Source organism: Moschus berezovskii, chromosome X (assembly GCF_049115385.1).
Source record: "Moschus berezovskii isolate FMDL1 chromosome X, NW_MosBer_1.0, whole genome shotgun sequence".
NCBI lineage: Eukaryota > Metazoa > Chordata > Mammalia > Artiodactyla > Moschidae > Moschus > Moschus berezovskii.
The window spans coordinates 110,842,813-110,865,015 of record NC_142488.1 but is presented as its reverse complement, the minus strand read 5'-3'; the positions used below and the strand labels follow the sequence as shown (position 1 = coordinate 110,865,015).

At 42.2% G+C, this 22,203-nt stretch overlaps 1 protein-coding gene across 1 annotated transcript; it reads right to left on the bottom strand.

The window, feature by feature from the left end:
• Positions 1–6,784: 6,784 nt before the first annotated feature.
• Positions 6,785–22,101, bottom strand: LOC148773435 (rhox homeobox family member 2-like). Its single transcript, XM_088833530.1, has 4 exons — positions 21,838–22,101; positions 21,283–21,673; positions 11,048–11,093; positions 6,785–7,873 (listed from the first exon to the last, which is right to left on the bottom strand). The coding sequence occupies exons 1-4, from the start codon at positions 21,938–21,940 to the stop codon at positions 7,484–7,486; spliced, it is 930 nt and encodes a 309-aa protein (XP_088689656.1). The 5' UTR covers positions 21,941–22,101; the 3' UTR covers positions 6,785–7,483.
• Positions 22,102–22,203: the final 102 nt, after the last annotated feature.

Below are 22,203 nucleotides of genomic sequence, written 5' to 3'. Positions count from 1 at the left end.
AGTAAACATTGTGGGAAAGGGAATTATCTACCTAGATTCTTGGGGGAAAACTCATTTTCAGTATTTTGTGTTGAAAAAAACAACACAATTAAGTGTTACTTAGATCAAAGCAAATTCCTTAGTGTTTTACATGATTGGGTCCATTTAATAGAAAAGAAACTCTACGAAGAAGGTGTTATCAACATTCCCATTGTATAGATAAGAAAACTGAGGCGCAGAAGTATTAAAAAGTTAATAGTAAGTGAAGGAGATACTTTTTGGCTAGCAAATTTATGTATACTTAATAAACTTTGTGGAATGGGCATTGGTACATAGATTGTCAGGGAATAAAACTCGATTTCCAAACTATTTAAAAAAACAGAATTAAGTATGTTACTTAGATCTATGAAGCAATGTACTCAGTGTTTTACATGCTCTGCTTCATGTAAAAATCTACGGGGAAAGTGTTATCAACATTCCCGTATTACAGATGAGGAAACACAGGCTCTGAGGCATTAATGAAGTAACTAGTAAGTGAAAGAGATGCTTTTGGGTGAGCCCGTTCATGTATCCTTAGCACACTTTGCGGGAAAGGGCATTAGCTGTCGAGATTGTTGGGGGAAAAACCGACATCCATACTCTCTATTAAACTTGGTCGGAAAGGGAACTCTGTATCAAGTTGGTTGGGGAAAAAGACTCGATTTCAGTTCTATATTAAAAAAAAATCAAAACTAAGTATGTTACTTAGATCTGCTAAGCATTTCCTGGTGTGTTATATGTTCTGCTTCATTAAAAAAAATGACTTGAAAGTGTTAACAATATTCCCATTTTATAGATAAGGAAACAGAGGCACAGAGGCATTAATGATGTTACTAGGAATTGAAAGCAGAGAAGGCAATGGCACCCCACTCCAGTACTCTCGCCTGGAAAATCCCATGGGCGGAAGAGCCTGGTGGGCTGCAGTCCATGGGGTCGGTAAGAGTCGGACACGACTGAGCGACTTCACTTTCACTTTTCACTTGCATGCATTGGAGAAGGAAATGGCAACCCACTCCAGTGTTCTTGCCTGGAGAATCGCAGGGACGGGGGAGCTTGGTGGGCTGCCGTCTATAGGGTCGCACAGAGTCGGACACGACTGAAGCGACTTAGCAGCAGTAGCAGCAGTAATTGAGAAAGATGCGTTTTGGTAAGCGTGTTTATCTATACAAGTAAACATTGTCAGAAGTGGTTTGTCCACCTAGACTGTTGGGGAAAAAAAATCGACTTCTGTTCTCTCTCTTGAAGAAAAAGAAAATTAAATCTGCTCCTTAGTTCTAACAAGCAATGTCCTGGGTCTTTAACATGCTCTGCTTTAATTAATTATATAGAAAATCTACAAGTAGCTGTTATGAACAATTCCCAATTTATAGATGAAGAAATTGAGGCACTGAGACATTAATGAAGTTACCAGTAACTGAAAGAGATGCTTTTGGGTGAACGTATTTTATCTATATTTATTAAACTTTGTGGGAAACGGCATTGAGTATCTAGATTTCTGGGGAAAGTTACTCGATTTCAATTCCATACTGAAAAAAAATCAGATTAAGTACGCTATTTAGATCTACTAAGCAATGTGCTGTGTGTTTTACATGCTCTGGTTCAGTCAATTAAATAAAAATAGACAAGGAAGGTATATCAAAATTCCCATTTCGTAGATGAGGAAACTGAGGCACAGAGGCATTAATGAAGTTACCAAAGTGAATGAGATGCTTTTGATGAGTGTATTTATCAGAACTTTGGAAACTTTGCTATAAAGGGTATTTACTGTCTAGATTGTGGGCTACATAAGACTCAGTTTGAATTCCCTCTATTTAAAAAAACCCAAAATTAAGTATGTTACTTAGATCTGCTAAACGATAATCTCAGTGTTTTACATGCTCTGTTTCATTTAATTAAAAAATCAACTAGGAGGGTGTTATCAACATTCCCAAATTACAGATGAGGAATTTGAGGCAAAAGGGCATTAATGAATTTACTAATAAGTGAAAGAGACGCTATTTGATATATTTATGGACATTTAGGGAAATTTTCACAAAAGGTTATTGACTATCTAGATTGTTTGCAAAAGAAACTCAATTTTAATTCAATATAAAATAAGTATGTTACTTAGATATACTATTCAATGTACTCAGTGTTTCACATGATTGGGTCCATTTAATTAAAAAATATATATGAGGAAGGTGTATTTCCATTTTATATATGAGGAAACGGAGGCACAGATGGATTAAAAAGTTAATAAGTGAAAGAGATTCTTTTTGGTCAGCGAATTTATGTACACATTTTAAAGTTTGTGGAAAGCGCATTGTTTATCTAGATTGTCAGTGGGAAAATACTCGATTTCCAATCCGTCTATTAAAACAAAAAGTATTAAGTATGTTACTTAGATCTACGAAGCATGTCCTGGGTGCTTTCCACGCTCTGTTTAATTTACTTTAAAAAATCTATGAGGAAGCTGTTATCAACATTCCCATTTTATACTTGAGGAAACTGAGGAACAGAGGCATTAATACATTTAGTAGTAAGTGACAGACATGGTTCTTGATGAGCATACTTATCTGTACTTAGTAAACTTTGTAAGAAAGAGCATTGTCTATCTGGATTGTTGGGTAAATATACTTGATTTCAATTCTATATTTTTTAAAAAATCAAAATTCAATATGTTACTTAGATCTATGAATAAGTGTTCTGTGTGTTTTACGTGCTCTGGTTCATAAAATTAAATAAATATCAACAAGGAAGATACTATCAACATTCCCATTTCATAGATGAGCAAACTGAGGCACAGAGGCATTCATGAAGTTAATAAAGTGAATGAGAAGCTTTTAGGTGAGTGTATTTATTGGAACTTTGTAAACTTTGTGGTAAAGGACATTAACTATCTAGATTGTGGGCAAAAAAACTCGATTTTAATTCTATTAGAAAACAAAATTATGTTACTTAGATCTAGTAAACAATGTCCTGGGTGTTTTACATACTGTGCTTTAATTAAAAAGAAAATCTACGAGGAAGTTGTTCTCAACATTCCCATTTAATAGATGAGGAAACTGAGGCACAGAGGCATTAATGAAGTTACTAGTAATTGAAAGAGATGCATTTTGGTGAGCATATTTATCTATACAAGTAAATGTTGTTGGAAGGGGATTGTCTACTTATATTCTTGGGGAAAAATATTGACTACTATTCAATTTTTAAAAATTAAGTATGTTACTTAGTTCTAATAAGAAATGTCCTGGGTGTTTAACATGCTCTGCTTTAATTAATTAAATAGAAAATCTAGATGTTATCAACATTCCCATTTAATAGATGAGGAAACTGAGGCACTGAGGCATTAGTGAAGTTACCAATAAGTGAAAGAGATACTTTTTGGGGAGCGTTTTTATCTATACTTAGTAAACTTGTGGGAAAGGGCATTCTGTATCTAGATTATTGTGGAAAGTTACTAGATTTCAATTCTGTATTTTAGAAAATTAAGTGCAGTATTTAGATCTATGAAGCAATGTCCTGTGTGTTTTACATGCTCTGGATCAGTCAATTAAATAAAAATAGAGGGGAAAGTGTTATCAACATTCCCATTTCACAGATGAGGAAACTGAGGCACAGAGGCATTAATGAAGTTGCCAAAGTGAATGAGATGCTTTTTGGTGAGCATATTTATTGGAACTTTGTAGACTTTGTCAGAAAAGGCACTAACCATTTAGACTGTGGGGGATATAAAACTCGATTTCAATTCTGTTTAAAAAAAATAAATGAAATATACTGCTTAGCACTACTAAGCAATGTCCTGGATGCTTTACATGCTCTGCTTCATTTAACTGAAAGGAAAAAAATCTACAAGGAAAGTCTCTTCAAAATTCCCATTTTAAAGAGGATGGAATTGAGGCACAGAGACATTAATTAATAGTGCTTCAAAGAGATTCTTTTTAGTGAGTGCATTTCTTTATGTTTAGAAAACTTCATGGGAAAGGGCATTTTCTATCTAGATTGTTGGGGGACAAAACCTGCTTTCAATTCTATTTTAAAAATTTAAATGTTATTTACAACCTGGTGGCTCAGAGGTTAAAGCGTCTGCCTCCAATGCGGGAGACCTGGGTTCTATCCCTGGGTCGGGAAGATCCCCTGGAGAAGGAAACGGTAACCCACTCCAGTATTCTTGCCTGGAGAATCCCATGGACGGAGAAGCCTGGTAGGCTACAGTCCACGGGGTCGCAGAGTCGGACACGACTGAGCGACTGAACGGAACGGAACGGACCGGAAGCAATGTCCTGAGTGTTCTACATGCTCTGCTTCATTTAATTAAAAAAAAATCAACTAGGAATGTGTTATCAACATTCCCAAATTATAGATGAGAAAACTGAGGCCAAGGGGCATTAATGAATATACTAATAAGTGAAAGAGATGCTATTTAGTGAACGTATTTATGGATAGTTAGTAAAATTTTCACAAAATGTCACTGACTAGATTGTTAGCGAAAAAAACAAATTTCAATTCAATGTAAAAAAAATATGCTACATAGATTTACTGTGCAATGTCCTTAGTGTTTCACATGATTGGGTCCATTTAATTTAAAAATATATATGAGGAAGGTATTATCAACAGTCCCATTTTATAGATGACAAAACTGAGGCACAGAGGGATTAAAAAGTTAATAAGTGAAAGAGGTTCTTTCGGTCAGCAACATTTATGTATACATTGTAAAGATTGTGGAAAGGGCATTGTCTATCTAGATGATCAGGGAAAAAAGCTCGATTTCCAATCTGCCTATTTAAAAAAAAAACAGAATTAAGTATGTTACTTAGATCTACAAATCAATGTCCTGGTGTTTTCCATGCTCTGCTTAACTTAGTTTAAAAATTCTATGAGGAAGGTGCCATCAACATTCCCATTTTACAGATGAGAAAACTGAGGCAAATGCATGAATGAAGTTACTAGTAAGTGAAAGAGATACGTTTTGGTGCGCATACTCCTATATACAAGTAAATGTTATGGGAAGAGCATTATCTATCTACGTTTTTGGGAAAAAAAGTTGACTTCGATATCTATTAAAAAAACAAAAATTCAGTACGTTACTTAGTTCTACTAATCCATGTCCTGGGTGTGGTACATGCTCTGCTTCACTTAAGAAAACGATGAAGATGCTCTCAACACTCCCATTTTATAGATTAGGAAATAGAAGCACAGAGGCATTCATGAACTTACTAGTTAGTGAAAGAGATGTTTTTTGGTGAGTGTATTTATCTAGAATTAGTAAACTTTGTGGGAAAGGGCACTGTGTATCTAGTTTGGAAAAAATACTCGATTTCAGTTCTATATTTAAAAATAATCAAAACTAAGTATGTTACTTAGATCTACTAAGTTTGCCCTGGATGTTTTACACGCTCTGATTCATTTAATTAAGTAAGTATCAACAAGGAAGGTCCTATCAACATTCCCATTTCATAGATGAGGAAACTGAGGCACAGAGGCATTAATGAAGTTATCAAAGGAAATGAGAAGCTTTTGGTGAGTATTTATCCGAATTTTGTATATTTTGTGGTAAAGGGTATTAAATATCTAGATTGCAAGAATGATGTCTCTCACTTATATGTGAGAATAAAATCCCAGCCTTTTCCTTCTCATGTTGGAGCACGGGGCTCCACGAGGGAGTTCTAATTAGGACCTTTCCATAAGTAAACACCCTGCCTCATTGGCTTGGCCTTACACGGCTTGGATTTGGCTCCAAGTCAATTCATCAAAGCCATCCTTTTACCAAAAGTCAAGACACAATGACCAAATGAACAAGTGGGTCATTCTTTGAAGGATCAAGTTACTCTATGACTGATGTGCCAGAGCTTACCAAACTTACTGACTTACCAAAAACTTTGTTGTTGTTTTATGTATTTATTTCAACTTGTTGTTACTTAACATACAAAAATGCACATGTTTAATGTATATATATTTTGATGAGTTTGGACACATATACAAAAGCATGATACCATCACAGTGTTGTTGTTTCTTCTAAGAGAAGAAATATGCTATTTATTAATTTGTCTGCTCTGGGTCTTTGTTGCGGCAGGAGAGACCGTCCATCTTCACTGCCATATGTGGGCTCTTTGGTTGCAGCATGTGAACTCTCAGCTGCTGTGTGTGGCATCCAGCTCCTTGACCAGGGTTCCAACCCGGGCCCCCAGCATTGGGAGTGCAGAGTCCCAGCCACTGAACCACCAGAGAAGTCCCAATGCTGTTATTTTTAAATCCAGAGTTTAATGCGGTTTTCTTTGGGCAAATCGGCATGGCCAAGGGCAGGGGAGAGCCAGTTCCATGAGGTTCTGTGCCTGGATGTTCCCCCTCCCCATTCTTCAGCCCCTCCTTTTCTGGGATAGGCAACTGGAGAAGACTCTCTTCCTCTGCCAGCAAATGACCCCGCCTCCACCCCAGCCCCCAGCTACAAGGGGAACTTGGCTGAGGGCCTTCTCCTTCTCCTCACATACCCTTTCCTGGGTGGTTGCTACCTGGGAATTCCATTTGAAGAAGAAAGGCAAGGTCTTCCTGCTTCTTTTAAATAATGTGATTATCCTGCATCAGTGCTCAGGGACCACTCCTCCTGGCTTCAGGCAGCACTCAACCAAGAGCCTCCTTTGCAGTATTAAATTAGCTGGAACCCAGGTTCTCCCCAGGATGTGGGAGGTGACACAGTATACCTGAAGGCCATACGATCAACTCTGCGCTGGGGAAGGAGGGCTGTTTTCCACCTCTGGGAGAGGGGAGGGAGAGGGGGAAAGTCTCACACTGGCCTAGACTGAGTCTCCTCTTGCATTTCCTGTAAAGAGCCAGGAACTCCCCCTCCCGAAGACTGGTTTCTGTCTGCGCCCCCGCCCCACCCTGCATACCCTCCGCAAAAGGGAAGGTGGTGAACAGAACTGGCAGAGACCAGGTGAACACCCAGCTCCCTCTCCTCCATAAAGCCCCATGAGCAGCCCCTGTAGACGTGGCCCTTGGGGTCCTTGCCTCTGACCTCATCACCATGAATGTGGCTCAGGCCTGCCTTGGAACACACTCTCCTCCCTTGGAGACTCACGCCACCCATCTTGCACATCTCAGTGGTCCCAGTGCGGCAGGGTGGGGGGAGGATGGGTGTTGGAGATGAGGGTGGAAGAGAATGGATGGGTCTGTGTACACCCCTCCTGGGCACCTGGGGATCTTCGGAGATGTGCGTGGCCTACTGATGGTGCCTGTGGATCAGCAGTTTGCCTCAGATGCACTAACCCCGTATGACACACAGAACAAATATGCAGAGAACTCACAACTTTATTGAAAATACAGGAAATGTGCCCTAAAATAGTGGGTCAATGCTCAGCACGTGTATGTAACACGCCTGGCAGGCACTTGGCAGGCACTGTGTGCTTGATGGTGAGGTATCAGAACTTCAATCTGGCTCAAAGGCACTTTGGAAAAAGCTGTCACAGAGACCATTCAAGAGGAAACGGGGCTACAGAAAGGCCACCGGTGGCAGGGGACCAGGCAAGGCCATGTGAGGGCAGCCGGAGTGAATGGAGGGTGCTTGAATCCAGGGCAGGGGAGGCAGAAACGGAGGTGGTAATGGCGGCATGGGCAGCAAGGGTGGCATGGGGGGCATGGGCGACACGGGGGGCATCGGGGGCATGGGCGGCATGGGCGACATGGGCAGCATGGGCATCAGCTCCAGGGGCATCGGCTCCAGAAGGACCCAGACCCAATTCGGCTCCTGAATGAAGATGGTGCCGTAGGGTCCACCCCAGTTGCTGACCTCAGGGTGGGCCGGGAGCAGAGGGGGCGCATCTCTGAACCTCAGTGCTCTCTGGCATTTCTTCCAGTTGGCCCTTCTATTCTTAAACCACACCTCCAATCAGAGAGAAAAGGGGCTGCGTTAGTACATGGAGCAGTTAATGTCAGGAAAAAACGGAGCAGCGAAATCTGCGTGACCTGAAGATGGGAAACTACACCAGGAGAAGAAGCTATTTCCTTCCGGTTAAAATTCTTAGGACATGTACTTAAAGGCCCTCCCATCAGCCCCCCACCCCCCACGCCCTGGCTCTGGACTGGCCTCTGGCCTCCTCTTTCCTCCCACCTATTACTCTTCCTGCCACGAACCGCACTCACTGGGGGGGTGCACCTTCGTGATGGGGGAAGTCGAGCACAGGATACAGTGGGTGCCTTTGAAAGCCATACTGAGGGGTCGGGACCCATTTTGAACGATCCCTCTTCGGTGCACAGTAAATAATCAAAAGGAGCCGGCTGGATTTGTAAATAAAAGCTCTCCTCAGGGACCACTGGGACGGTCATAGAGACGGAGCTGGTGTTGCCAGGGAGGTTTGGTCGTGGGGGCCCAGGGACTCTGTGGCTCGTCTGCTGACACCAGTGGAGTGGAAGCCCTGGACACTGCCTTAGTACTAGACTGCAGATCAGAGAGGTTTAGACTGCTGCTGCTGCTGCTGCTTAGTGGCTTCAGTCCTGTCCGACTCTGGGCGACCCTATGGACTGCAGCCTGCCAGGCTCCTCTGTCCATGGAACAAACTCGGCCCAAATTGACTAACATTCTTAAATCTTGGCCAGCCAAGAGACGGCGGGGAGGACGCAACCACTGTTGCCTTTCTCAGTTCTGCACTCCCCACCCTGCCCCACCCTCCAAACCTGCCCAGGCTCAGGACCCAGTCAGCTCCCTCTGCTCCAGGTGTGGCTGCAGGACCTTGGAGCAGAGTCTCTGGTGCCCAGCAAGGCCGGGCCCTCCAGGCGCTGCCACTCAACCAGGAGAGCCTCATCATCCCCTCATGCTTAAGGCAAGAGCGTGCAACCTGCATTTACGAAGAGAGCTGACAAGCACGTGGGTTAGGAGTCACAATGGCTCCTTCTGAAATATGAGCCAACTTTTAACAACTGAAAGAAAAACTTGTGCTGTGGGCCCCACTGCTCCTTCAGCATCCCAGTTATTGGAATTACATCATCTTTAATATTTTTGGATGTTTTCACTCTGCAAATTTTACAGGAGACCAAGGGCCTCTTCTCTCTGTCGCCTCATTTTCCCTCTCCCATCTTAGTATCTGAGCCCTTCTGATGCATGAATATGTAGTCTTAAGGAGCCACATTAATAGAGCTCATTTTGGAGAGGGGGAAAGAGTGTTCCATGGATCAAATCTGCATAACAATAAGCAAAATGAAAAAATGGCTAACTGGAGTGCTGGCGGCTACTCCTTCCATATTCCCAGTACTGCTTTCACAGAGTAACTCTTGCTGTATGTGAAAACAAGGGGAGGTGTCCATTAAATATTCTTTGGGAAATTCGTGCCATAGAATTTGGAAATAGATGGGAACATTCTCTCTTTTCCCTTATTTGTTTCCTGTGGGTCCTTTTCCCTTCAGAACTCCACTAAGAGACCACTATGTATGCCCAGGAGAAGCATGTCACCAAATCTTCAGGTTTTCTTTCCCAGTGAGCTTGCTTTGCCTGCATGAGAGAGCAGAGACCCGGGCCTCCCAATCCCTGGCTAGACCTGACTGTGAGCCCAGCCCCTGGCCCAGCCCCGCTTTCCAGACCTGCCACCCCCACCCCACCAGGTCTGCAGCCCAGGTCCATTACAACCCTCACAGAGGGGCTCTGCAGCAAAGCGAATAATAAAACCTTCCTGATTTTTCTTCCTTCCTTTCTTAATTTACTACTTAAAAAAATATTCCCTTGATACAACTTACTCTGTTCTAAGAACAAATATTCAGTTTCTGTGCCTCAAGCTACCGAGTAGTCATCACCATCTAAGTAAACGGGCAAGTACTTCAAATTAACATAAGTAAGCTACTGGCTGAGAGCCATGGACCATGGACCATCAGAGCGAAATTCTTCAAAACCAATCCCTGAAAATAGTATGAAAAGGGCAGAAAAAAATCCTTAGACATTAGAAATTGCTCAAACTAATATTCACTCATACATCTGGTAGTTTCATAATGCTGCATATATACAATATCTCCAATAAATATATTAATAGTGTCCAATTTTCTCAAACTCACCTTTCTAGGTCAGTGGAAATTTATTCAACTTTTAATATATATATTTAGACAGATTCCTAAGGGTTGCAAACCTTTCCTTCATCTCCATGATAATACACAACCTACTATGTTAGCAATGTTTTCAGGCTGCACTTCAAACAATTTCAGAAAATTAAAATTTACAGCTGAAACTCTACACTGTTGTGAGTGTGAGTATTTGTGTGCTCAGTTGTGTCTGACTCTTTGTGACCCCACAGAGCCTGCCAGGCTCCTCTGTCCATGGTATTTTCCAGGCAAGAATACTGAAGCAGGTTGTGATTTCCTACTCCAGGAGGTCTTTCTAAAACAGGGATGAACCCCACGTCTCTTGTATCTCTTGCTTTGCTCTACCAAACACACAAAAACAACAGCAGGAGGATTGGGCGCTTGGAATTTTAAATTATCCCCCTCCCCATCAGTCTCAGCTAAACTAAACGTACATTTGTTGCTCATATGTTGCGTCCTGAGGTGAATTATTCCCTTACCCAAATGCCTGAATACTTGAAAATTCACTCCTTGCAGAAAGAGCTGATGCCTGGCTTTAAATATTTTAAATAATTTAGTATACTTGGACCCCCTTGTGTGCTTAGTTGCTCAGTCGTGTCCGACTCTGTGACCCCATGGACTGTAGCCCACCAGGCTCCTCTGTCCATGAGGATTATCCATGCAAGAATATTGCAGTGATTTGCCACTCAAGGGGTGTATCCCCTTATAACCCAGCTATTTGGTCCATTAGTTTGAATAATTCCCAAGTTAGACTCAGTCCCAACATGAGTCCACAGAGAATTGCCCCCTAAAGGATATCAGTGTTAGGAGTTTACTTTACTAAAGAGGTATATATTCTGGCCCCAAAGTCCCAGGAGTTCCAATCTTACTTCCCAAACATAGTGAAAGCCATAAAACCAAACCAATGTGAGAATGTCCAGGACAAGGTATCCAGTTCCTGAAGTGGGTTTTAGAATGACTATTACGCCAAAGTGCTTTTTTCCAGTTTACTCACCAGTATTCTATCTTCAGTCACTCCCATGCGTCTTGCAAGCTCCTGTCTGAGGGGGAATAATTACAAATATTCACCATTTGACATTATGCATGAAATGAAATATATGTTTTACATTTCTCACTATTTAAAATATTTACTCAGAGAACAGCCAAGATAACAGCATAAAAAAACTCTGAGCTTACTTCCTCCCTTGGGCACACCAAAATTACAACTACATACAGAGAAGCTATTGATGAGAATGACCTGAAAGAAGACAAGATCTTCCACAACCACAGATATAAAGAAGGAAACACGATAAGATGGACAGGAAGGGTGGAGAAGGGGTATAGTCAAGACTCACACCCACAGGTCGGCAACCCATATGTGATTCGCTTACTTGCTCAGCTGTGTCCCACTCTTTGGGATGCCATGGACTGTAGTCCACCAGGCTCCTCTGTCCATGGGGATTCTCCAGGCAAGAAAACTGGAGTGGATTGCCAAGCCCTCCTCCAGGGGATCTTCCCAACCCAGGAGTCGAACCCAGGTCTCCCGCATTGCGGGTGGATTCTTAACCATCTGAGCCACCAGACATCTGATATACAGGAGGATAATTATAATTGAAGAGATTCACCACAAGAAGCAAGGGGTCTGAGCACACTAGATTTCCTAGCTGGAGTCCTGAGCTGGGAAGATAAGCTCTTGGAACATTTGGCTTTGAAAGCCAGCAGGGCTTCCTTTCAGGAGACCCGGGAGCTATGAGAAATTGAGACTCCACTCTCAAAGTGTGGAACCCAAGATCTTTTTTTGAACCCAAAATCTCACATGCTCCAGGACGCAGGGCAGAAGCAGTGATTTGAAAGGAGCCTCGGTCAGACCTACCTGTTGATCCGGAGAATCTCCTGAAGAGGCAGGAAACAACTACAGCTCACCCTGGGGACTCAGACACTGGCAGCAGCCATTTTAAGGTGCTTGTTGGACCGTGAGGACTCTGCTGCTGGCAAGGGCCATTTTGAAATCCTCCCTCTAGATTATTAGTACTGTGACCCAGTCCTCCCACCAGTCTATTGGCACTAATCTTGGCACACCCCAAACCAAGCAGCTAGCCAGGCAGGGACACAGACTCACTCACTCATCAACAAGTCAGCTGCCATAGGACTTCCTGAGTCCCCAGTCACCCAAGAACCACACTTGCCCACCAGAGGTCCCAGGACCCAGCCCCAAACCCTGGTAACTAACAGACCTGGGGTCCACCCATGGTAGTCAGCCCACCACAATAGAAGGGCTCATGCAGCCTATACAGAAAGCACCCCTGGAGCACATAGCTCTGATGACCAGAGGAAGTGACACAGTATATTTAATGTGATAAAAGGGAAAAAACCTGCAACAAAAAATACTCTACCTGGAAAAGCTATCATTTAGAGTTGAAGAAGAGATAAAGACTTTTAGAGACAAGCAAAAGCTAAGTGTTCAACACCGCAAAACATGCTTTACAAGAAATGTTAAAGGAACTTCTCTAAGTAAAAAGAAAAAGCTATTAACACAAATAAGAAGAATAAAAAGTAAAGTTATAAGCTTTTACACAGCAAAGGAAGCCATAAAGAAAACGAAAGTCCATAGGTTTACGAAATAGAAGAAAGTATTTGCGAATGATGCAACTGACATGAGCTTAATTTTCAAAATATGCAAACAGCTCATACAACTCAATAACAACAACAAAAAACAACCCACTCAAAAAATGAGAAGACCTAAATAGGCATTTCTCCAAAGAAGACATGTGTGCGTGTGTGTGCACAGATGTACTCTGTCATGTCCGACTGGCTGTGAATGTATGGGACTGTAGCCTGTCAGGCTTTTCTGTGTATGGAATTTCCAAGCCAAGAATCCATGGGGTCACGAAGAGTTGGACACAAATGTGCACGCACACACACATGTCTTCTTTGGAGAAATCTGTTTTGGTCTTCTGCCCATTTTTATACTGGGTTGGGTTTTTGTTGCTGTTGTTATTAAGTTGTATGAGCTATTTCTGTATTTTGGAAATTAAGCCCAGACATTTCTTCAAAGAAGACATATAGATGACCATCAGGCACATGAAAAGATTCTCAACATTGCTCATCCCACATCTGGGCATATATCTAGAAAAGAGCAAACTTCTAATTAGAAAAGATGCATGTACACCAATGTTCATAGTGGCACTGTTTATAATAGCTAAACCATGGAAGCAGCCTTAGGGTCCATCAACAGATGAATGGATAAGGATGTGGTATGTATATACAATGGAATATTATTCAGCCATAAAAAGAATGAAATTCTGCCATTTGTAACCACGTGGATGGACCTGAATAGTATTAGGCAAAGTTAATTAATTCCAACAAAAACAAACATTATAAGATATCACTCACATACAGAATCAAAAAAACAGTACAAATGAACTTTTTTACAAAACAGAAACAGATTCACAGAGGTAGAAAACAAATTTATGGTTACTGAGGAGGGGGAATAATTGGGAGTATGGGATTAACAGATGCACACTACCATATATAAAATAAACAACAAGGATTTACTGTATAGCACAGGGAAGGTTATTCAATATCTTATAATAAAATTTAATGGAAAAGAATCTGAAAAAGAATACATATACACACATATGTATATGTATGTAACCAAATACCAAGTACACTGTTTCTATAACCAGATACACTATCTCTATAACCAGATACACTATCTATATAAACCTCATGGTAACCACAAACCAAAAATCTCTAATGGACACACATATAATGAAAGAGAAAGGAATCCAAACATAACACTAAAGAAAGCCATCAAATCACAAAGGAAGAGAGCAAAGAAGAAAATAACAAAAAGAAAAGAATTAACAAAATGGCAGTAAATATATACCTACCAATAATTACTTTAAATATAAATGGAATAAATGCTTCAATTAAAAGACACAGAGTGGCTGACTGGACACAGAAACAAATCCCACATACACACTGTCTTTAGGAGTCTCCCTTCAGATCTAAAGACTCAGACAAAAAGTGAGAGGATGGAAAAAGGTATCCCATGCAAATGTATCTCAAAAGAAAGCTAGGGTAGCAACACTTGTATCAGATAAACTAGTCTTTAAAACAGAGACCATAAGAAGAGACAAAGAAAGCCATTACATAATGAACATGGAATCAACTCAAGAAGATGCAACAACTGTAAATATATAGGCAGCCAACAAAAGAGCACCTAAAATACATGCAGAACACAGGAACAAACATAAAGGAGAAACTGACAGTAAGCATCATATTCAGAACTTTGACACCCCACTTACATCAATGGACAGATCATCCAGAGAGGAAATCAGTAAGGAAACACTGACCTCAAGTGACGTATTAGACTTAATGGACTGATAGAGCATCCCATCCAAAAGCAGCAGAATACACATTGACATTTTAGGAATGTCGACATTCTAGCAATCAGTGAACTAAGGTGGACTGGAATGGGTGAATTTAACTCAGATGACCATTATATCTACTACTGTGGGCAGGAATCCCTTAGAAGAAGTGGAGTAGCCATCATAGTCAACAAGAGTCCGAAATGACGTACATGGATGAAATCTCAAAAACGACAGAATGATCTCTTTTCATTTCCAAGGCAAACCATTCAATATCACGGTGATCCAAGTCTATACCCCGACCAGTAATGCTGAAGAAGCTAAAGTTGAACAGTTCTATGAAGACCTAGAAGACCTTCTAAACTAACACCTAAAAAAAGATGTCCTTCTCATTATAGGGGACTGGAGATACCTGGAGTAACAGGCAAATTTGGCCTTGGAGTACAGAATGAAGCAGGGCCAAGGCTAATAGAGTTTTGTCAAGAGAACGCACTGGTCATAGCAAACACCCTCTTCCAACAACACAAGAGAAGACTCTACACATGGGCATCACCAGATGGTCAATAGTGAAATCAAACTGATTGTATTCTTTGCGGCCAAAGATGGAGAAGCTCTATATGGTCAGCAAAAACAAGACCGGGAATGGACTGTAGCTCAGATCATGAACTCCTTATAGGCAAATTCAGACTAAATTTAAGAAAGTAGGGAAAAGCACTACACCATTCAGACATGACCTAAATTAAATCACTTACAATTATACAGTGGAAGTGACAAATAGATTCAAAGGATTAGATCTTATAGACAGAGTGCCTGAAGAACTATGGACAGAGGTTCACGACATTGTACAGGAGTTAGGGATCAAGACCATCCCCAAGGAAAAGAAATGCAAAAAGGCAAAATGGTTGTCTGAGGAGGCCTTAGAAACAGCTATGAAAAGAAGAGAAGCAAAAGGCAAAGGAGAAAAGGAAAGATATACCCATCTGAATGCAGAGTTCCAAAGAATAGCAAGGAGAGATAAGAAAGACTTCCTCAGCAATCACTGAAAAGAAATAGAGGAAAACAATAGAATGGGAAAGACTAGAGCTCTCTTCAAGAAAATAGAGATCCCAAGGGAACATTTCACACAAAGAAGGGCACAATAAAGGACAGAAATGGTAGGGACCTAACAGAAGCAGAAGATATTAAGAAGAGGTGGCAAGAATACACAGAAGAACTATACAAAAATGTTCTTCATGACCCAGATAACCACAATGGTGTGATCACTCACCTGGAGCCAGACATCCCGGAATGTGAAGTCAAGTGGGCCTTAGGAAGCGTCACTACAAACAAAGCTAGTGGAGGTGATGGAATTCCAGTTGAGCTATTTCAAATCCTAAAAGATGATGCTGTGAAAGTGCTGCCCTCAATATGCCAGCAAATTTGGAAAACTCAGCAGTGGCCACAGGACTGCAAAAGGTCAGTTTTCATTTCAATCCCAAAGAAAGGCAATGTCAAAGAATGCTCAAACTACTGCACATTTGCACTCATCTCACACACTAGTAAAGTCATGCTCAAAATTCTTCCAAGCCAGGCTTCAACAGTACATGAACCATGAACTTCCAACCAGAGATCAAATTGCCAACATCTGCTGGATCATGGAAAAAGCAAGAGAGTTCCAGAAAAACATCTATTTCTGCTTCATTGACTATACCAAAGCCTTTGACTGTGTGGATCACAATAAACTGTGGAAAATTCTGAAAGAGATGGGAATCCCAGACCACCTGACCTGCCTCTTGAGAAACCTGTATGCTGCTCAGGAAGCAACAGTTAGAACTGGACATGGAACAACAGACTGGTTCCAAATAAGAAAAGGAGTACGTCAAGGCTGTATATTGTCACCCTGCTTATTTAACTTCTATGCAGAGTACATCATGATTAACGCTGGGCTAGAAGAAGCACAAGCTGGAATTAAGATTGCCGGGAGAAATATCAATAACTTCAGATATGCAGATTACACCACCCTTATGGCAGAAAGTGAAGAGGAACTAAAAAGCCTCTTGATGAAAGTGAAAGAGGAGAGTGAAAAGGTTGGCTTGAAGCTCAACATTCAGAAAACGAAGATCATGGCATCTGGTCCCATCACTTCATGGGAAATAGATGGAAAAACAGTGGAAACAGTGTCAGACTTTATTTTTTGGGGCTCCAAAATCACTGCAGATGGTGACTGCAGCCATGAAATTAAAAGACACTTACTCCTTGGAAGGAAAGTTATGACCAACTTAGATAGCATATTAAAAAGCAGAGACATTACTTTGTCAACAAAGGTCTGTCTAGTCAAGGCTATGGTTTTTCCAGTGGTCATGTATGAATGTGAGAGTTGGACTGAGAAGAAAGCTGATCGCTGAATAATTGATGCTTTTGAACTGTGGTGTTGGAGAAGACTCTTGAGAGTCCCTTGGACTGCAAGGAGATCCAACCAGTCCATTCTAAAGGAGATCAATCCTGGGTGTTCACTGTAAGGACTGATGCTAAAGCTGAAACTCCAATACTTGGGCCACCTCATGTGAAGAGCTGACTCACTGGAAAAGACTCTGATGCTGGGAGGGAGTGGGGGCAGGAGGAGAAGGGGACAACAGAGAATGAGATGGCTGGATGGCATTACCGACTCGATGGACATGAGTTTGAGTGAACTCCGAGAGTTGGTAATAGACATGGAGGCCTGGCATGCTGTGATTCATGGGGTCACGGAGTCAGACATGACTGAGTGACTGAACTGAACTGAACTAAAGAATAATCTTAACCAAGGAGGTTTGGTTTCACCAAAGGAAATGAAATAAACTTTCATCAAGTGAAAGACCTATACTCTGAAAACTAAAACACTGCTGAAGGAATTTTAAAATTATACAAAGAAATGGAAAGATAATCTATGTTCTTGGATTGGAAGAATTAATATCACTAAACTATCTATACAACTCAAAACAATCTACAGATTTAATGCAAGCCCTATCAAAATACATGACAGGGAAGGACATAAAGAAAAAGGGGTTATGTGTATATGTATAACTCATTCATTTTGCTATACTGCAGAAACTAATACAACATTGTAAAGCAACTATACTCCAATAAAAATTAAAAAAAAAGAACCTACAAAAAGTGAAATACATGACATTGTTCACCCAACAATAAATTCACCCAAAGAATAAATAATCCTGATATTTATGTGAAAGCACAAAAGACCCCCAAATGGCCAAAGTAATCTTGAGAAAAAAGAACAAAGCTAGAGGTTTCACACTCCCTGCCTTCAGGCTATACCACAAAGTTATATTCATCAGTGCACTTCCCTGGCAGTCCAGTGATTAAGACACCTGACACCGCCCTTTCACTACAAGGGGCTTGGGTTCATCCCTTGTCAGAAAAGATTCTGAATGCCATGGGGTGTGGCCAAAAAAAAAAAAACAACCAAAAAACTCAATATGGTACTGGCATTAAAAACAGACATATAGATCACTAGAACAAACTAGAGAGTCCAGAAATAAACCCAAGTACTTATCGTCAATTAATCTATGACAAAGCAGGTAAGAATATACAACAGGGAAAACAGTCTCTTTAATAAGTGGTGCTAGGAATACTGGACAGCTGCATGTAAAAGAAATTAGAACATTTTCTCACAGAACATTAGAAAATAAGCTCAAAATGGATTAATGACCTAAATATAAGACTAGATACTATAAAACTTCCAGAGGAAAACATAGGCAGAACACTCTTTGACATGAATCATAGCAATACTTTTTGGGATCTGTCTCCTAAGGCAAAAGAAATAAAAGCAAAAACAAACAAATGAGACCTAATTAAACTTAAAAGCTTTTGCACAGCAAAGGAAACCATATACAAAACAAAAGGACAACCTACTGGACGGGAGAAAATTTTTGCGAAGGATATTACAGACAAGGAGTTAATATCCAATATTTATAAAAACAGGTCGGGCTTCCCTCATAGCTCAGCTGTTGAAGAATCCACCTGCAATGCAGGAGACCCTGGTTCTATTCCTGGGTCGGGAAAATCTGCTGGAGAAGGGATAGGCTACCCATTTCAGTATTCTTGGGCTTCCCTTGTGTGGCTCAGCTGGTAAAGAATCCGCCTGCAATGCAGAAGACCTGGGTTCGAGCCCTGGATTGGGAAGATCCCCTGGAGAAGGCAAAGGCTACCCACTCCAGTATTCTGGCCTGGAGAATTCCATGGACTGTATAGTCCATGGGGTCACAAGAGTCGGACATCACTGAGTGACTTTCACTCCACCTTATACAACTCAGTATCAAAAAACAAAGAACCTAATGCAGAAATGGGCAGAAGACCTGAACAGACATTTTGCCAAAGAAGATACACAAATGGCCAACAGACATAAGAAAAAAAAAAAGCTCAACACTGTTAAAAGTCAGAGAAACACAAATCAAAACCATAATGAGATCACCTCATATCTGTCAAATGGTTATCATCAAAAAGATAACAAATGTTGGCAAGGATGTGGAGAAAAGGGAATCCTACACTGTGGGAATGTAAACTGGTGCAGCCACTATGGAAAACAGTATGGAGGTTTCTCAAAAAAACTAAAAATAGACTAGCATACGATCCAGCAATTCCACTCTTGGGTAAATATCAAAGAAAACAAAAACAGTAATTCAAAATGATATTTGCACCTCAATGTTCACAGCAGCATTATTTACAAGAGCCAAAATATGAAAGCAATCTAAGTGCCCAGTAACAGATAAATGGATAAAGAAGATATGGTATATATATACAATGGAATACTTCTTAGTCATAAAAATGAATGAAATTATGCTATTTGGAAAAATGTGGATGGACCTAGAGGGTAATATGTTTAGTGAAATAAGTCAGACACAGAAAGACAAACACTGTATGATTTCACTTACATGTGGAATCTAATAAATGAAACAAATGTAACTAAACAGAAAAAGTTATATACAGAGAAAAAAATAGGTGGTTGTCTGAAAGGAGGGGTGGGGGGAGGAGAGAAATAAGTGAAGGAGATTAAGAGGTAAAAACTTCCAGTTGCAAAATAAATGAATAACTGGTATGAAATATACAGTGTGGGGAATATAGTCAATAATTATATAGTATCTTTTATGGTGACAGACTTACGGTGATCATTTAAAATGGATAGAAAATGAATCACTTTGTTGTATAACAGGAAGTAACATATTGTTGTAGGTCAATTATACTTCAAAAGTAAACAAACTAGAAAAAAAGAGATTAGATTGGTGGTTACCAGAGTGAGTCAGGTGGGGGAACTGGGTGAAGGCAGTCAAAAGGTATAAATGAGATATAGGCAGTTCTAGACACCCAAATCAAGGGGTATCTTGAGTTTGACACTTGAGAAAGGGAGAAATTGGGCTGATTCTTAGAATTATCACACAGCAAAAGCCAACCGAACTTGGAGTAATCAAACTGAACAGAAAATACTGAGCCAAAGTTGATGCTATTTACCACCCCTTTTCATTAAACCATCTCCTACCACCATGGAGGTTTCCATGACATGCTTTGCCTAGAGCCTCTCCAATCAGTCCTTCTCTGTCTCTCGCAAGCTTCTGTCACTCTTTCAATACTTCCTAGCTCAGTGAGTATACCACCCGCCATTCAGTTGGGCAAATCAGAAATTCAGATATTTTTCTTAATCATTTCCTTTTACTCCTATGTCCAAATTACCACGAATTGCTATCATTTTTACCTTCTAAATACCTCTTTAATCTGTTCACTTCTATCCATTACCACTACCTGGACCAACACACCATCACCTCTAGCCTTGCCAACTGAACAGCCTCCTAGGATCAAATCTCAGTCACATCCCAGCTGTGTGGATCTTGGGCACGTCTCTTCACGTCTCTGGGCTTCTGTTTTTTAACAGGTTAAGCGGGGATAAAAAACAGTAGCTACCACATTCACATAGGGTTGTGAAGATTCAGTGACAATCTGTAGAAAACCCTTTAGGACAAGTGCTTAACACAGTAAAAGTGAAAGTGAAGTCGTGTCCGACTCTGCGATCCCATGGACTATAGCCCATCAAGTTCCTCTGTCCATGGGATTTCCCAGGCAAGAATACTGGAGTCGATTGTCATGCACTCCTCCAGGGGATCTTTCCAATGCAGGGATCAAACCCGGGTCTCCGGCATTGCGGGCAGACACTGTCTGAGCCACCAGGGAATCCCTCTTAACACAGTAAGTGCAACGTAAATGATAGCTTTTAAATTTTATCTGCATTCACAGATACTCAGCAATCAATTCATTCTCCACCCTGTAGCTTGCTTTAGGGACAATCCTACCTCAGGCACAAACTTTAAGGGTAACTAAAAATTCAGTAATTAAGATAAAGGATGTTTTAATGTAGTATTTGGGCTTCCGTGGTGGCTCAGCTAGTGAAGCATCCTCTTGCAATGCGGGAGACCTTGGTTCGATCCCTGGGTTGGGAAGATCCCCTGGAGAAGGGAACTGCTACCCACTCCAGTATTCTGGCCTGGAGAATTCCATGGACTATACAGTCCATGGGGTCGCAAAGAGTCTGACACGACTGAGTGACTTTCACTTTCACGTTCAATGTCGTATTTACATTAATGCAAATATAATACATGAATAACTGATGACCAATACTTTAAATCAAAGTAGAATCCAACCGCGCACGTACTCCACCATACCTCAGGCGACTCATTTGTTAACTGTGGGCCGACAGTTTCCCGACGTGACTTATTCAAACTCCGCACCGAAATACTGACTCAATTCCCACCCGGCAGAGCCCCCGCCCCCGCCCCAGGCCCTGGCGTTTTCAACTCCGGAGCTGAGGACAGGGACCCGCTCGCCTCAGCCGGCGCCCCCAGAGCTGCCCGCTTACCGCATGTCCACGTCGAGATACGGAGTGCGGTGGAAAACTCCCTCCAGCTCCCACAGCTGCTCCAGCGTGAAGGTGTGCTCGGAGACTAGGGGACGCCTGTCTACCGCCCTCCAAACCTCGACGGCGGCTCCCGGGCGCTGCTCCTGCCCGCCCTTCTCTCCGCCTTCGCCGCCGCCCGCGCCCGCCTCAGCCTCTACCTCCGCCTTGGCCTCGCGGCTCTCCCGGTCCGGGGGTCCCGCATCTAACGCGCCGACAAAGCCGCCTTCCTTTTCTTCTCCTTCTTCATATCCCGCCTCTTTCCCCTCCGCGGCTGCTCCCTGCTCAGGTTCGGACTGAGCCTTCGGCTCCTCTCGCCCCTCTCCAGGAAGCGAGATCTTCGCGGGCTCAGCCTCTGCAAGAGAAGAAACCCAAAGCCAAAGATCAGGCCGTCCAGCGAGCCCGCTGAGGAAGAGGCGAGAACCTGCTGCGTCTGAGCAGGAATCCTCCCGCTCGCCCCTCCCTAGGGAAATTCGTTTCCGAATATCCTTTGAAGTGAGTGCCCAGCCTGCCACTGACCGTGCGCTTCTTCCCAATTCTTGACCCCCAGCTTGAGGAAGCCCGCAACGGACGCGTAGGTGTTGGTATCGGCATTGTGGCCACGCTGCGGCTGAGGCTTCATGTTCCGACCGCTGTCCAGGAGGCTGGATCTCCTGAGACCCCGGCTCTGGACTCAGGGCTAGAAGCGGCGGCCCGGGATCTCGCACCGTTAAGGCTACTCTGGCGTCGGGTCAGGCCTAGAGTCAGGATACATGCCCTCTGGGAGTTTACCGTCGGCTGCTAGGGGTTGGGTCGGCTGAGGTGCGCATGCGGCAGGAACTCGGCTGTCCTGGGGGCCGGGGGCGGAGGGCAGGACGTGCGGGGGTGGGGGGAACTCCAGGTGCG

Bases quoted from the DNA above. Each gene is read 5' to 3' on its own strand.
- LOC148773435 (XM_088833530.1), bottom strand. From the start codon at position 21,940: ATGAAGCCTCAGCCGCAGCGTGGCCACAATGCCGATACCAACACCTAC. The intron at 21,674-21,837 runs GTCAGTGGCAGG...CTTCTCTTGCAG, and splicing joins GAATTGGGAAGAAGCGCACG to AGGCTGAGCCCGCGAAGATC. The intron at 7,874-11,047 runs GTGAGTAAACTG...CTCTGATTGGAG, and splicing joins TGACTGAAGATAGAATACTG to GTGTGGTTTAAGAATAGAAG.